The 18,152-nt window shown below is 36.8% G+C and overlaps 1 protein-coding gene across 1 annotated transcript in view; it reads right to left on the bottom strand.

The window, feature by feature from the left end:
• LOC100617853 (carboxypeptidase A2) overlaps positions 1–16,248 on the bottom strand; it is a 53,965-nt gene extending 37,717 nt beyond the window's left edge. The window contains 7 exon segments of the mRNA XM_056800659.1: positions 23–166; positions 1,737–1,838; positions 3,136–3,231; positions 4,189–4,323; positions 4,966–5,047; positions 7,941–7,960; positions 16,180–16,248. Coding sequence (XP_056656637.1) covers positions 23–166; positions 1,737–1,838; positions 3,136–3,231; positions 4,189–4,323; positions 4,966–5,047; positions 7,941–7,960; positions 16,180–16,248 — 648 coding nt within the window.
• Between the last annotated feature and the right edge of the window lie 1,904 nt (positions 16,249–18,152).

Raw genomic sequence — 18,152 nt, 5'->3', positions numbered from 1 at the left:
AAAGAAATCTATCATTTTAGGTGAAAATGACCTGATTGGCTGTCCTCAGTGCTGTAGTTTGGATAATCCACTCTATGGCGTGGATCCCAGGACTCATCCAGATGGCAGACTTGTTCCCTCTGGTGCCAAACTGTAAAGCAAAAAATAAAGTATGAGATCGTCCTATATTAGTTCATTCTTTTCTTATCCCTCCTATCCTATGACCCTCTTCCCATTCATAATTCTTGGTAGTTTAATTGGTGTGAGCAAATTAATTTTTATTAAATTCTTATCATATTGGCTCTGCCTACCATGAGCAATTAATACTTTTGCAGTTGTTTAGATCTGACCTTATTTATGAGAAAAGTGTTGTGTAATTGTGTTCATACAGTCCCTAGGTTTATGTTGGCAGATAGACTCCCAGGTCTTATTTGTTTTCTTCCCCCCTCTTCCTTTACTTTTTAGAACACAGGATAGAACCAGACTTGAGTGTTAATGTTTCTGACAGACTTTGATCAATTTTAGGTAATTCTATTCTCTCTTTAGTTGGTTAAAAATGTAGCATTTTACACTACCACCTTATAACTTGGTCCTGGTTTTTAGGAAATCAGAACAGAATAGCAAGGTAAATCATGGTATTCATCTCCCTTGAGATATCTAAATTATGGAAGCTTCTTTGTTTAGGGAATGATTTATGTTATCCTTCATGAAGACAATGGGATGGGTAGCATAATTTCTGAAGACTTGATTTAGAATCAGATTTTTTTTTTTTTAGAATCAGATTTTATAATTTAACAGAGTTTTTAATCTGAGACAATTGAATTAGATCAGCATAATCTAGGAATGAGGATTAGGGGAATGGAAAATTGAAATATCTTGGGACTGTCACCTTCTAATATGTGGTGAAATTCATACCATTCACACTATTCCACATGTTTGAAATTTTAGTATGATCTTTAACTCTGTTCTCCACTATCAAGGGCTATTGTTCCTCCCTTAGAAATGTCTTTCATTTAGCCCTTCTTCAGTATCTGCTTGCATATTAAAGTAACTTCATATCAGAGCTTCTTATCTCTAGTTCCCCCAGGCCTTCCTACTCATTTTGCATAAGACCACCAGAATGATTATTCTTATGCAAAGACCTAGTTATGTCCTTTCTCTGCTGAAAAATCTTTAGAGCTACCCTATTGTCTATCAAATGAAGTTCAGATATCTTTGCCTGGCATTTAAGGCTCTATACAGTCTTGACATCCATCGTAGCTTTACCTTTCATAGAGTTCAATCAATGTTTATTGAATCTTCATCATACCCAGCTGCTGTTTGGAGAGGAATGAGCAATTCCCTGAAAGCATGGAAAGATAGAAACCATTAAGAAACAGGGTACCTTAATCGAATGTAATGGACTTCTCCATTAGTGGCAATGCAGTGATCATGAACAACCCAGAGTGATATAGGAGAAAAAACACTATCCACATCCAGAGGAAAAACTGTGGGAGTAGAAACACAGAAGAAAAACAACTGCTTGATTACATGGGTTGAGGGGAGATGGTTGGGGGTGTAGACTCTAAATGAACATCCTAGTGCAAACAGCAACATGGAAATGGGTTCTGATTAAGGACACAAGTAATACCCAGTGGAATTTCGTGTCGGCTATGGGAAGGGCAGGGGGAGGGAAGGGAGAAATAGAATATGATGTTTGTAACCAAGGAATATTGTTTGAAATTGACCAAATAAAATTTAAAAAAAAAACAGGGTACCTTGAGCACCTCCATGGGCCATTTTTCAAAAGAATATCCTATTTTCAGTTTGTATGGTAGACTAGGATACTGATCCACAAGGTCATCCATTTCTTGGAAAATCTAAAAGTTTAAGAGTACGGCCAAACAAATTTGTTACATCAGCTAGCATTTAAACTGAGGATAACTTTCTTTTTCCCTGTTCCACCCTACCAATGCATTAGTAGCAAGGGTAGTTGTGTCAGTTGCACATTGGGGATGCTAAAATTTTAATCTGAGATAGTTAATAATGGACCTTGTTTCCAATCCTTGCTGAAAAAAAGATACCCATTTGTAGCAGGAGAAATATATTTCCTTCTCTCCATGACAGGAATGTATTTCCATCTTAATCAGTTCAGATGGGAAGCTTCCTAAAATGGCTTCCTCACCTTCTTAAATAGAAGAAAATGAGCTCAATTTTTACTAGAAATATTTCAGTAAAATATAATATTCAATAGAAAGTTAGCTCTTTGAGAGAAGGCATATGGTTTTTGTTTTGTCTTTGTATCCTCAATATCCTCAATATTGTACTTGGTAAACACTTAGTAAATGGTCTCATAATTGAAATGAATTAGATTTTCTTGGTTGATAAGTTCTTTCTTCTTATTTCCATGCATTATTTTCCCTCTATCCCATCCTTTTTCTTAGGCAAAGCTTCCATATACCTATTGAGAGCACCAGAGACAGTGGTAATGCCACTGTCTCTGCCAGCAGGAAGTACAGTAGGTATAGTAAGAGGATAGCAGTAGTAGGATCCTCCACTTCAGAAAGACCCCACAGCTACCAATTTAGTGGCCAGATCCTCAGTCTTTTCCTAATGTGAGGACTCAGGTCTAGAGGAAACAAACTATTTAGATGCAAGAATTCTTAGCTTTTTTTTGTATCATAGCTCTCTAGCAGCCTAGCCTATGGATTCCTCAGAATGATGGGGTGTTTTTGTTTTTTGTTTTTAAAAACCTTTACCTTCCCACTTAGAATCTATACTAAGTATTGGTTTCAAGGCTAGGCAAATGAGAGGTAAGGGCTAGGCAAATGAGGTTAAGTGACTTGCTCAGGGACACATAGCTAGGAAGTATCTGAGGCCAGGTTGGAGGTCAAATTGGAACCCAAGACCTCTCATCTCCAGGACTGACTCTCCAGTCACTGAACTACCTAGGTACCCCCCAGAGTGATGTTTTTAAAGGAATAAAATAAAACACATATAATTACAAAGGGAAATAATTATCTTGAAATAGCTATTAAAATACTTGAGAAAAAAAGAAAAGAAAAACAAGTTCATGGATCTCAGGTTAGGAACCCTTGGTTAGAGTTTCAGGGAAGAAGCTGAGGTCAGGGGCTAGCTCCTTAAGAAAGCTTAAGTTAAACAGTCTGAAAAACGCACCTTTTCCACAGTATGGTAAGGTCCAAAATTGAAGCTGCCTCTACTTCATCTTATTTGATGAAAAAGCAACTCTTTCTTTTCTTGGTCCAGATGAACCTAGGATAAATCACTTACATTTATCAGCTATTTGTGGCTAAGCACTGTCATGTAAGCAATAACGAAAGAAGTGGGAACTAGAAAAAAAATGCAACAAAAATCTTGTAGAAAAGCACATGACAATTCAGACTGTAGCAGTCACATCATTCTCGCCTGGTATAGAACCAGCTGAGGTGCTGTACATTGTCCTCAAAGAGAAAATCAATGGTCAAACTAAAGTTAACATTTTACCAGTAGTTTTCTTGATCAGAAAAGACATTAACTGTTCAATGGAAGAAAAACTTGGGGGCAGCTGGGTATCTCAGTGGATTGAGAGCCAGGCCTAGAGATGGGAGGTCCTAGGTTCAAATCTGACCTCAGACATTTCCCAGCTGTGTGACCCTGGGCAAGTCACTTAAGCCCCATTGCCTAGCCCTTACCACTCTTCTGCCTTGGAGCCAATACACAATAATTGATTCTAAGACGGAAGGTAAGGGTTTAAAAAAAAATGGAAGAAAAACTTAGGCTGGCTACATCACTCCATATAAGAAGAGTCCACGGCCAGCTAGTGGTTGGCTTGCATAATAATAAAGAACCTGCCTCTGTTGGAAGAGTCAGGTAATTTTGCCCCCAGCCATAAATCAGAGTTGATTGATTCACAGATGTAGCAAGGGGGTAGTGCTGAAAAAACCCAAGACCTTCATAAAAGTAGACTAGTGGTCATAGATGCTCAGTTCTATGTATACCCAGAGAACTGTCTTCTTATCCTTCTCATCTACAGATTACATTCATAAGAAAAGGAAAGAGAGGTTCCCATTTCCCATGAGATGGAGCTACCCATGGAAAAGGGCTTAATCAGTTTATTTCAGAGCCAAATGGGAGCTCTAGAAGGATAAAAGAAAATTATGAGAATGGCCTTATGATTAGTTCATTTTAACCAGTTGGATTTAGAGGAGGAAAGAACTTTGGGGTACTCACCTGCACATTTTCAATCATGATAGAATAAGGAATTCCATGGGACTCCAAGAAAATTTTGATTGCCTGCACTCTGGAAAAGGGAGTTCTAACATGTACCCCTTCCCCTGAAATGGTGAGGGGCTTCCAGAAATCAAGCTATAAAGGTAAAGAGCAAAACCAAACTGGGATGATTATTTCAGGCAATGGCTTTGTTTTAACTTCCCTCCAATTTGATAACCCCTTTGGAAGTACTATAACATTGTCACAAGCAGTCTGAATACCAAAATTGTAGGCTGGTATATGGACCCTAGAGTATTAAAAACTCTGTGGTCCTTAATAATGATTTGGTATTATGATGGGCTGAATTAAAAAAAAAAGAAAACTGGGGCTGTATATCATAGTAAAATTCATCTATTAGAATGCAATAGTATATTACTAATTTGTAAATAATACCTAGTAATTTTTTTCAAACCTTTTAGTTTATCTTTTTTTTAACCCTTGCCATCCAAGCCGTTCTCTAATTAATAAATGGCAAGTTTCTGGACAACCTTTTGCCTAGTCTTTGCCCTTTTGTCTTAGATTTCTTATGAAGGCAGAAGGTAAGGTTTTGATAGAAATAAATTAAATGAAATGAAAGGAGTAGACTGGATGCCCTCAAACATCCTTTTAGCTCTAAGTCTAGGTAAGTGTTCTGTTATATTAGTACAGATATATTTCCAGAGGGGGAATCCCAGGCACCCTTTCTTAACTCCATGGAAAATCCACTTTGGCAAACAAGGATCCCACCAGAACAAGTACCTAAAGGTGAGTTGCTGCTTCCAGTAGCTTCAGATTTTTAACTTGCTTTTCATTCCTTGGTATGATCTCAAGAACCTGGTCTCTGAAGAAGATCAAACCCCAAAGGTGGCTTTAGACACATATCATTCCCTGTGGTTACTTTCTTTTATTCCACAGAAGGATAAATCTAATGTTACAGATAAATAAGCCAACAATTTGATAACCAACCTGTTTTAGAATGGCTCAACTATTTCTCTCTTGGGTTGTTTTGGCTGTGAGGTTTACAAATATGTTATGTTTTTATTTTAATATAGAAGCCTGAAGAAACATAGCTATAGTCAATCTTCAACATTCATGCATTTAGCTTTTGCCATTTCAAGTATTCCCATGACTTTATTAGTAACCTCATTTTCACTTTCATATTGGCAATTGTGCACATTCATGGTTGGGTATAAGTAGAGAAAAAAATGAAAGGCATAAGGTAAGTTTGGGGAGCAACTGGTATCCTACTGGATGCTCCATTGGTCTTGTTAGCCCTAACATTGTAAGGAGCTCCCTGACATTCATTGCATGTTTTCATTTTTGCTTTTAAAATTCAAGTTTGTGTTATAATTATGTCCTTAAAGCATACTGCAAGTCCTTTGTCCAAGTGTGCAAAAGTCAGTGATGTGACTTGGAGAGAAAATAAAGATGTTAGATAAACTTCCTGCCAGAATGTCTGCAGCTGCTATCAGCTTCAAATTTGATGTTAGAGTGATGATTTGTTATTTTTTGTTCAAAGATATTTTAGTTCCCAATTACATATAATAATTTTCAATATACTTTTCCCAAAAGTACAAAATCCATATTGTTTCTCTCCCTCCCTTCTTTCCCCCTTCCTGATAATGGTAAGCAATTTGATCTGGATTATACATATATTATCATTCAAAACATACTTCCAAATTGGTCATTGTTGTAGTAAAAGAATTTTCATATAAAACCAAAACCCCAAATAAAACTAACTAAACTAATTTGAAAGATATACTTTGATCTGCATCTGACTCCAACAGTTCTTTCTCTAGCGGTAGATAGCATTCTCTGTCAGAAATCCTTCAGAATTGTCCTGGATTATTGTATTGCTGAAAATAGCTAAGTCTTTCACAGTTGAGCATCATACAGTATTGCTGTTCCTTTGTACAATTGTACAATGTTCTCCTGGTTCTGCTCATTTTGCTCTGCATTAGTTCATGTAGATCTTTCCAGCCTTTTCTGAAATGTGATGATTCTTTATACAGTCCAATGCCCTCACACTGATAGCTGACAGTGGAAGTTAAGATTCAGGTTAGAAAATGTTTCATTTGGGGGCAGCTAGGTAGCTCAGTAGATAGAGCACCAGGCCTGGAGTCAGAAGGATGTGGGTTCAAATATGACCTCAGATATTGCTTATCTATGTGATCATGGACAAGTCACTTCATCCCATTTGCCAAGCCCTTACCATTCTTTTCACCTTGAAACAGATACTTAGTGTTAATTCTAAGACAGGAAAAGAGGTTTTTAAAAAATGTTTTCCTTTTAAGAATTTCATCTGTTCATAGTATTTATGGTACTATAGATTTCACATGTTATAAAAATGAATATTGCCTGAAATCAGTGTTTATTTATTATTTAATGTGTTTATTTTATTTTTGTTAAGATCTAGCACAGAAAGTCAGAATTCTAGAGAATTACTAGTGAAGAAAAACATTCTGTTACCAATTTTATTTTGTATACTAGATTTTATGAGTTATTTCACAGTTACTATGTTATGAAAAGTATCAGAATTAATGTTTTGTTAAAATGTATCTTTATTAATCTCTGGAGAAAGATTACAATTTGTGGTGACTGTGGGAACTTAATCCCCAATTTCCTATAGGTTCAATGTATCAACATTTGTGGTTTGTTTGTTTTTTTAAGCCCTTACCTTCCATCTTGGAAGCCAATACACAATGGCTTGCAGTCAACGCTAAAAACCCACACAAAATCATTACACTGGAATAAATTTATTTATTTATTTATTTTTTTAAATCCTTACCTTCCATCTTGGAGTCAATACTGTGTATTGGCTCCAAGGCAGAAGAGTGGTAAGGGCTAGGCAACGGGTTAAGTGACTTGCCCAGGATCACACAGTTGGGAAGTGTCTGAGACCAGGACCTCCAGTCTCTAGGCCTGGCTCTCAATCCACTCAGCTACCCAGCTGCCCCCAACATTTGTGTTCTTGACAGATCAGTTTCTAGGAATACTACCCCTCAGAAAGTTGAGGATTGACTATATATGAAATCTGTCTTATGTTATCAGATGAAAATATAAAGATTTTTAAAATCTTCTCCCAAATTAGAGTCATGGTAGCTGCAAGATACACTTGTGTGGAGTGAGAAATTAGTGTGTTCTTTTCAAGGTAATAGTTAATAATATATCCAAAATGAACATGCCCTAGGACCCCAGTAAAATTAGTCTCTCCTAGGATTGCCTCAATCCAGCCAGAATACAAAGGTCTCTTAAATACCTGAGTGAGACAGAAACAAATTATGTCATTACTAAACTATACAAAGTGTTTGGGGGGTTGTGGGATATGTCCTTCAAGTTGATACTTTTCTCCCAGTTTCTGTAAACCTTACTCCATGTACCATATAGCTATCTGCATTTTGAGTGAATATGCAGATTCGAACCCCTAACCAAACACTGACCAGAGTTGTCCAATTGAATCTGTGTGGTTATATAAATTAGAACCTCTGACTGAATTCTGTGGGTGTTAGAAAGAGGGTTAGAAAGTAGGTAGTAGGTCAAGGATGTGAGGGGTTTTTCTCTCTTTCTCTCTTAATAAGCAAGTGCATTGTGATTGATGACTAACCAGTCTCTTGAAACTGGCTAGACTACCACTGTACACACACTGATTCTCAACAGTTATTATCTGTCCTTTATTTAGAAGAGGACCAAAGACATCAAAGTACTATTACACTTGATGATCAGCAAAGCTGTACCTTGTTCCCCACACTCCAACCTGGGCAAAAAAAAAAAAAGGGTTGGAAGATTTCTGTCAATTGAATAGCCCTGAAAAGAACAAGTAGTTGGTAAAGCTCTTTTAAGAGCTATGTAGAAAAATCCAGGACAATTTATAAGTCAATCAACCCATGTAGTAAGAAAGCTGGCAAACTAATCTTGAGAGAGGGGGGCATTCAGATTGTAAAGTACATTCTCACTTGGGCTTCTCAGTTCTCAAAATGTGTTTATTTTGCATATATTTCCTATTTACTTGTTTATCTTTCTATATGTTGTTTCCCTGTTAAAATAAAAGCTTCTTTTAAAAAATAAACTTATTTAATTAATTAATTTAGAATATTTTTCCATGGTTACATGATTCATGTTCTTTCCTTCCCTTCCCCCTTTCCCCTCTCAGAGCTAACGAGCAACTCCACTGAGTTATACATGTATCATTGTTCAAAACCTATTTCCATATTATTACTATTTGCAATAGAGTGATCATTTAGAATCAACATCCCCAATCATATCCCCATAGAACCATGTGATCAAGCAGTTGTTTTTCTTCTGTGTTTCTATTCCCACAGTTCTTTCTCTCGATGTGAATAGTGTTCTTTCTCATAAGTCCCTCAGAATTGTCCTGGATCATTGCATTGCTGGTAATAGAGAAGTCCATTACATTCAATTGTACCACAGTGTATCAGTCTCTGTGTATAATGTTCTCCTGGTTCTGCTCCTCTCACTCTGCATCAGTTCCTGAAGGTCATTCCAGTTCACATGGAATTTCTCCAGTTCAGTATTCCTTTGAGCACTATGGTATTCCATCACCAAGAGATTTGTTCAGTCATTCCCCAATCGAAGGGCATTCCCTCATTTTCCAATGTTTTGCCACCACAAAGAGTGCAGGTATAAATATTGTTGTACACTTATTTTCCCCCTTTATTTCTTTGGGGTATAAGCCCATCAGTGGTATAGCTGGGTCAAAGGGCAGCCAGTCTTTTAAAGCCCTTTGGGCATAGTTTCAGATTGCCTTCCAGAATGGTCGGATCAATTCACAACTCTACCAGCAGTGTATTAGTGTCCCAAATTTGCCACATCCCCTTCAACATTTATTACTTTCCTTTGCTGTCATATTGGTCAATCTGCTGGGTGTGAGGTGGTCACTCAGAGTTGTTTTGATTTGCATTTCTCTAATTATGAGAGACTTAGAACACTTTTTCATGTGCCTATTATAGTTTTGATTTCTTTATCTGAAAATTACCTATTCATGTCCCTTGCCTATTTATCAATTGGGGAATGGCTTGCTTTTTGGTACAATTGATTTAGCTCCTTATAAATTTGAGTAATTAGACTTTTGTCAGAGTTTTTTGTTATAAAGATTTTTTTCCTAATTTGTTACTTCCCTTCTAATTTTGGTTGCATTGGTTTTGTTTGTACAAAACCTTTTTAATTTAATATAATCAAAATTATTTATTTTATATTTTGTAATGTTCTCTATCTCTTGCTTGGTTTTAAAATCTTTCCTTTCCCAAAGATCTGACAGGTAAACTATTCTATGTTCACCTAGCTTACTTATAGTTTCCTTCGTTATATTTAAGTCATCCACCCATTCGGAATTTGTCTTGGTGTAAGATGTTGATCCAAACCCAATCTCTCCCATACAGTATTCCAATTTTCCCAGCAGTTTTTATCAAATTGTGGATTTTTGTTGCCAAAACTTGGATCTTTGGGTTTATCATAGACCGTCTTGCTGAGGTCACTTACCCCAAGTCTATTCCACTGATCCTCCTTTCTGTCTCTTAGCCAGTACCATATGGTTTTGATGACCACTGCTTTATAGTATAGTTTGAGATCTGTGACTGCAAGGCCACTTCCCTTCACATTTTAAAAAATATTTCCCTGGATATTCTTGATCTTTTGTTCTTCCAAATGAACTTTGTTATTATTTTTTCTAATTCACTAAAAAAAAGTTTCTTGATAAAAATAAGAGCTTCTTGAGAGCAGGCGTGCTTTGTATTTGTATCCCTGGCACCTAGTACACTAACTCATCCACACATTCAGTTCTACATAAAAACTTAATAATAAATTGAATTCAACTGAACTAGTCAGTCACAACATTGACAGTTTCACTTATTCAAGAACCTTAGTATCACATCAGTGTCGATATGGGCAATACTGAATTATTCCTGTTACTAGCTACTTCATTAGATAATTATAATAATATTAGCTAACGTTTCTATAGTGCTCTAAAGTTGCAAAGCCCTAAAGTTAGAAACTCATTTAATCCTCCTAAAGTCTTTTAATATTTTAACTATTCCCTCATATAACATATATCAAATCTGAACCTATTTACAGGCATGTACAAGGATTTCTGTACAAATATTCTAAAATTTTAACTTTTGCAATCTTAAAACTATTCCTACAGTGGAGATAGCTGTAGTGATTTGCCATTTCCTTCTCCAGCTCATTTTACAGATGAGGAACTGAGGCAAACAGGGTTGCACCTCTAGTAAGTGCCTGCAGCCAGGCTTGAACTCATGAAGATGCTAAATCCAGTGCTCTATCCTTTGTGCTACCTGACTACCCAAAATTAGATTGGACCAAATAGCTCTTGAGGTACCTTATGGTTCTGGGATTCAGCGAAGTAAAGGTGTTTTTAAAGAAGATTGCCAAGGAAGTTGTCTTTGCTTTTGCTCATTGTTATTGGTATGAAAAATTACCTTTGAAGGATTAGTTTCTCCTTTAAAAAAAAATAAAAACAAAACGGAGAAGGCAGTGTGTTTGTAAAAGGGATAAATGTCATAGCTGGATGGGCCCTAGTGCTTGGCCAATCCAGCATTTTCACTATATGAGTCAAGTGAGCTAGCATTTGTTGAGCATCTACCCCATGCCTAACCCTGGGCTAAACTCTGCTGAATATTTTAAGAAAGAAAGACTAAAGACAACCGCTCCCTAGGAGCTCACAATTTAGTTGGGGAGACAAGAAATAAACCACTAAATGCAGTTATGGTTGAGGTGCCAGGGCCTGGATTCAGGAAGACTTATCTTCCCCAGTTCAAGTAGAGCCTCAGGCACTTACCAACTGTGTGACCCTGGGCAAGTCATTTAAGCCTGTTTGTCTTAGTTTCTTCTGTAGTCTGTAAAATGAACCAGAGAAGACTCCAGTAACTTTGCCAAGAAATCTTGAAATGGAATCATGAAGTCAGACACAACTGAAACAACTGAACAACAGAAACCCAAATAAGTCAGCACAGGAGTAAACTTCACTTTATACATTCTAGAGTGTAGCATACACCATCAATATGTAATGGACATGAGTGTCTCACAGTTCTACAATAGACATACATCTGCAGAAGATATTTACTACATACTTTCCTCCCTCCTCTCTCCTCCTGAGTTACCTGGCTCAGAGAGAGTAGCATGAGAGAAAGTAGTTTGGGGTAAAATCAGTTAGGGCAGGGTAAAGACACTTAGGAAAACAAAAAGGAAATTGTTACTTAAACTGTTATAAGGAAAGAATGTATCCTTGTTAATATAGTTATTTGCACTAAATCAAAAGGAAAGAGAATCAATTAGGATTGTTAGTGGCTCACAAAGTAATTTGTTAGATTGTCTAAAGAGAAAGGGAGAATTCCAGGAACTCCTGAGGTCCTGGGATTTTTCCTTCCTAAACTTAAAGGTTTTAGAGAGAAAGGAGATATTGGAGAGAGATGTTTTGCCCAGATATCACATACCAAAGCAAAACAAAATAACTAAACTAATCATCAAAAAAAAAGTCAAACTTTCAAATACAGAACAAAATGGAATCACACATTCTCCCTAAAAATCCACTTTCAAAATAAGTTAGTAAATGTGAAAGATAGCTATTATCAGCAATGCAACAATCCAGGGCAGCTCCAAGGAACTCAAGACCAAAAAGGTCATCCACTGCTGTAGAGGGAATCGGCAAAGTCCAAATGAAGATCGATGCATGACATTCTTTACTTTATTTACTCCATTTTGTATGATATAAATCTTCTTTCATAAAATGATGAACATGGAAATATGTATTATATAATATATAAGTTGTAATATTTAAAGGAATTGTAGGGATCAAAGGGGGCACAGAGGGTAAGGAAGGTTTTGTACCAGGGAATGGAAGGGTTGAAGGGACAGAGGGAATATGGCTGCTGGTGAGGTAAAAGGAGAGATGCCCCCTGCTGAGAGGCTATCTCTGAAAAATGGAGTTCCCAGAAATGGGCCACCTATTATAGCCTGAGGGGGGTGTTTTCTCTATTGATTTATGTTGAAGATACCCCAGAGCAGGTAAGCACAGACCCTCCTGAGGGACAAGCCTCCCCCAGACCAAGGTAGCCCAGCAGGGGTCCAAAAAGGACCATTTATGGTTGAATGGCTGTCCTGAGATTTTACTCCCTTTATGTCCCCTGAAATGATAATCCTCTTATCTGACTGCAGTTATTTAAATAAAGATGAATTTAATAACAAGTTTGGATTAGGGAGGTATGGGGAAGAGGGAATCGGGATTTCCCTAGATTGGGTTTGAGTCTTTCTCTGCTTTTGAGCGGAGGCCAGGCCTCACAGGCTGGTGGAAGGTTTCTTTTATTCCTGTCTATACTAATCTGTGCTAGTTTTCTTAAATTCAAAGTCTTAGCAGTAGATAGCAAGAGGAAGAAAAGGTTCTGACCTGCAGAACTGAGTGGGCCTGTCTCTTTGGGCTGACACCCTAAAGACCAGCCTTACAATTCAAACTGCTCCCCTTCAATCCTTTTGTTCGATGACATGATCACACGAATCCAGGTAGAGCACGCAGTTGGGAAAATCAGGAATAGAGGCCCTTCTATCCAAAGACAGGGAGAGAGGCTTCTTCCAGTTCCAGGGCCAGGAAGAGAGAGTCTGCCACTCCCGGTTGTCCCTCCTCCACCAACTGTCATTATTGTCAATATCTTCTCTCTAACATTCCAACCGCTGTTTGTTCCACCTGAGTAGCAGAGAGTCTAAAACTTGTTTCAGTTTTCCTTTCCACAAGCATCCCCTTTTTTGTTGTGACCTTCCCAAGGACATTTATTTTTATTATACTCACCAATGTACTAAATCTAATTTCTAACTAGTCCTCCCCCCAAAATAATAAACTTCCCTCAATTATTCTATCACTATTCTATGCTAACTTTATCTACTCTAAGGAATTCTATGCAGGAAAGTTTGGATAAGGGTAGTTTTGGGGTTTTACAATAAATTCAATACAATAAATATTTAAACAAAACTATTACAAAGAAATTTGAATCTTAGCGCTAATACTACATACTCTTGCTAAGTTAAACCAATACAAACATTTTTCCTATTTTATATATCTATAATTATTTGCAGACTATTTTATCTATGTATATTTCCATTAAACACAATTTCAGCATCAGCTTTACAATAAACAGTTAAGAGTTTACTATCTGCCAATGCAGCTTAAGTCTAATTCTAAGTATAATTAACTGTCTATGCTATGCTTAACTTAATTTACTCCTAATCTATGCTCTACTTATTATAACTATTCTTTATGTCCCTAGTCTAATCTATAAACTAATTTTATGTACAACATATATACATGCTATGCTAAATATTTACAGACTATGATTTTTTTACTAACCTAATTATAGTATATACATTATTCATATAGATTATTTACATATGATACAATAATATACATTGTTCTGCATCCTGATGTCAGTCAAATAGAAATATCTATTGATCTTTCTATTTGCCTAAGACCTTATGGAACTAACTATATACATATTTACATTTTGCATAAATAAAATTTCAGACACTTGTTTATTTACACAAGGTCTAACATATGTTAGTTTGTGATTTTGTGTTTTGTGTCTAATAATGTTGTGTTGGATACTTATCAAGTTTCTTCAGATTTCCACTTCTCATGCTGACTGATGGATCTCTTCTTTCTTCCAAGTTATGTAATATTGCATACTATTTCCTTAATATGTGAAATTAATTTTGTTTTATGATTCCATTGCACTCAGTCTTTACATATAAGTTCTGTTTTCCATCTGTCCTCTTCTTATATAAACAAATTTACAAAGTTCAGTCTTAACTGTCCACTTCAGCTTTTTTTTCTTTGTTTCTTCTCTCTAGTAGCTATTAAACAAATTTACAAAGTTCAAAGTCTAAGCTGTCCATTTCAGCTTTTTCTCTTTGTTTCTTCTCTCTAGCAGCTTTTCTTGATGCTTTTCCTCTGAGATGCTTTAAAATCTTTTCCTCTAGGCTGGTTTAAAATCTTTTCCTCTGGGATGGTTTTCCTCTAGAATGCTTTTCCTCTGGGATGCTTTTCCCCTGGGATAGAAAGTTGTCTTCTCACTGTGGCATGCTTGACTGCTAGGATCTTGTTGTCTCAAACATTATGTGTCACATTGTTTCTTTGTGGTGTACTTTTTTATGTTAATCAGTTTTTGTTTTCATTTCTCAGCACTACCTTTTATGTAACTCTCTTCAGATTTTTCTGGTTTTATGTGGGAACAGTGGAACCATGAGTGTTTCCCTGCAGTTTTCATAGCTGTCGCGGTAGTAAGCAATACTTCACGTGGTCCAGTCCATTTTATGTCTATATTCAATTTTCTATTGAAGCTTTTTAAGTATACTTTATCTCCTGGTTTGATGTTGTGCAAATTGTAATCCAGGGATACAACAAACTGTTGTATCAAGCCCATTTCATGCAACTCTGCTATTCTTATTTGTAAAGCTTGTGTGTATTTTGTTAATTGGCAATCTCCTCCAATCATTGCAATATAAGCTGGTTTACAAGCCCTTCCTTGACAAATTGTGTGTCCATATAGCACCTCAAATGGAGCAAAAAGCAGATCTCCACTGGGTCTTATTCTAAGATGGAACAGAACTAATAGCAGAATGTCTGTCCATTTTTGGTGTGTTTCTGCACAAAATTTTCCTATCAATGCTTTGATGTTTTTATTTAATCTCTCCACTTGCCCTGAACTTTGGGGATGATATGGTGTGTGGTATGTTGCTTATATTCCTGGATTTTTATAAATTTCGTTTAATATTGTTTGAGTAAAGTGACTCCCATAGTCTGAGTCCAATTTTGTGGGAATCCCAAATCTAGGTATGATTTCTTTTAATAGGATTTTAACCACAAATGCTGCATTGTTCTTTTTGGCAAGAAAAATTTCTGGCTATCTAGTCAGTCTGTCTATGATTACAAGGCAATACTTAAACCCTTTGTCTTTTGGCATATTGATAAAATTTATCTGTATGCATTCAAATGGAGTATATACTAAGGGATGACCTCCTAACCCTTTGGATACAAATTTTACATTTTTGACAGACTCTTATAGCATATGAGGATATTCCTGGTGCAGTCCAAAATCGTCTCACTGCTTAAGTTCCATAGTGTCCTTGTGCTTGTATTGCATTGCACACATGATAGAATAACATTCTAGGCAGAATGGGCTTGCCTAGTTGCAAAAACCATATACCTCTTATTTGTTTTGCCTTTCCCCAAACCAATATGTATTATATAATATACGTACAACTTATCATTTTGCCTGCCATCTTGGGGAAGAGGGAGTAATGGGAGGGAGGGAGAGAATATGGATCACAAAATATAGGGAAATGATTATTGAAAGTTGTATTCACATGTAATTTAGGAGGAATATTTTTTCAACTAATAATTTTTTAAAAAGAGAGAAATAAAGTAGAGGCATCTATGGGGCAACTAGGTGGTGCAGTAGATAGAGTACTAGGACTGGAGTCAAGAAGACCTGAATTCAAATTCAGCCTCAGATAGTTATTACCTTTGTTGATCCCTGACAAGTCACTTAACTACTGTCTGCCTCAGTTTCCTTATCTGTAGGAAGGTTGAGAGTCAGAGAAGATTGGGAGAAGAGTGGGAAGCTTCATTATTTTGGATATTTAGTTTCTCTTTCTTAATTCTTTTATACTTTTCCATCTTTTTTTTCTACCATCCCACTCATTACTCCAATGTTTGGAACACTCCACTTCTAATTTGAAAGATGGATCCATCTGGTAGTTTCAGATGCCATTAAACTTTCTCCTAAAAGTAGGGATAAGGGCAGGATTTGTGATTTCATTGGTATAGTGTTGCAATGGGAAGTAATGCTTAGTTCATAAGAATGATTGGCAAGGGCATGAAATCAGAATCTTTCCTGGAGCCTGGTGAAGTAGAATCCCTGAGGAACAGTTGATCAACTGTCAATATCTCTGGACCTGAGCGAAGAAGGCGACAAGTGTGTTTTCTGAAGCAGCTTGAGGATCATCTTTCAAGTTACAAGCCATATCTTTGGCTGTGGATAAGAAGTCAGACTTCAGTCTTCTGCTGGACAGAGATTAAAGAAGCTGATACAACTGGAGAAATACCATCTGTGAACATATCTTCTGGGATTCTTGGATTTTGCTCACCAAGGACTCTTTTGTAAGATACTGGTCGCTGATAGACTTTGCCTTTAGAAAACTTAGAGATTAGATAGAATAAGCCAGATAGCATATATACATTTATTGGGTAAAAGAAGTTAAGATTTCTCCCTTATCCCTTTTTCCTGTCTTCCTTTCCCCTCTCTGCTAAATAAAATAAAAATATTTAAATGTTATTCCCCCTTGTGTTTCTTCCCTAAAACCCTTCCAATCTAATTGTACCATTTAAATAGGGAACTCTACGGTGAAGAAATTCCCTCTACCAGGGCTGGAATCTGAAATTTGGAGCCTCAGAGTTACCTAGAACATTACATAGCTAAGTGACTTACCCAGATTCAGATAGTCAACATGTATTAGAAACAGAACTAGGACCCAGGCACTCCCAGGATCAAGATCAGTTTTATCCATTAAGTCATGATGTCTCTCACTAATAACATAGTTTCTAAAGATGTTTACACATATGCTACAAAAAGGCACCCTGAGCCCCTGACAGTCTTAGGTAACAAAAAAAAAAAATTGAAAGTAGAATTTACCCCTCAAATGTTTCCTGGCAGGATAAATACCCAATTAGGACACCAAAAAACAGGACAGACCTCATGGTCAGATTTTCTCCAAGTTTCTTTATTTAAAGGAAACTGTGGTTAAAACCTTGCTACTTGTAGGTAACTCACTCTTTCTCTTATGCACTAATTTCCTCATCTATTAAATGATGATAATAAAACATATTATCTTCTGACTATTGTAAAAGTTCTTTGTAAACTTTAAAGGACTGGATAAATGTTTACCTATTCATAATTAATTTTTTTTTTACTTTGTTAGGGCCAGCAGCAAATATTATACTGGAAGCTTTTTTGTTCTCAATACCATGCCTACCTGTGTTCCCTTTCCTACCTAGAATGCTGACTGGCAAGAATGTCTTTAAAATCCTAGGAAAACTGTACCTCCTACAGGGAGTCTTTATTTTTACAGATGAGGAAAGGGGGTTTCAGAGAGGTGATTTAGTGACTTGCCCAAGGTCACATTGGGAGCTTGTAGCAGAGTTAAGATTTGCACAGTGAGGCATAGAATTACTTTGAGCTCTTCCCAATTCTTTGTCTAAGCCCCCTTAAGACCAAGCTAGTAATAATGATGACAGTATCTATGTAGCACTTACTACGTGCTAAGCACTTTATAATTATTGTCTCATCAGCCAAACTCCCTGCATTATAATATGTTCCCTAGCTAGGGCCCAGTACCATCTTCCCCATCCTTATTTCTGTATCTCCTTACACTTCTCTATTGGCTTGTGTGTTGTTCAGCCATGTCCAACTCTTTATGAATATACTGAGGTGGTTTGTCATGTCCTTCTCCAGATCATTTTACAGATGATGAAACTGAGGGCAACAACTATAAGTGATTTGTCCAGGGTCACACAGCTAGAAAGTGTCTGAGGCCACATTTGAACCCAGAGCCTCCCATCTCCAGACCTGACTATCTACTGAGTCATCTAGCTGCCCCCACTACAAATGGTAATATCTAGTGGGTTCGGGTTCTGTTACCCTTATGTGATTATTGTTGAGCCTCTGGATAGGGAGGGGAATTTATTGTATTTGTTAGGACTTTTCATTTTCCAAAGGACTTCCAAGGTCTATCATTTCATTTTATTCTTAGAACATTCTCCTAAGATAGGTCTAGTAAATAAAACAAGTATGAAGGACATGGTTTCCTGGACTGGGGAGTGTGTGAAAACGGGGGGGGGGGGGGGGGGGGGCACAAGAAGGGAAAGTGTG

This window comes from Monodelphis domestica, chromosome 5 (assembly GCF_027887165.1).
Source record: "Monodelphis domestica isolate mMonDom1 chromosome 5, mMonDom1.pri, whole genome shotgun sequence".
NCBI lineage: Eukaryota > Metazoa > Chordata > Mammalia > Didelphimorphia > Didelphidae > Monodelphis > Monodelphis domestica.
This window is presented reverse-complemented; position numbering and strand designations above follow the sequence as displayed.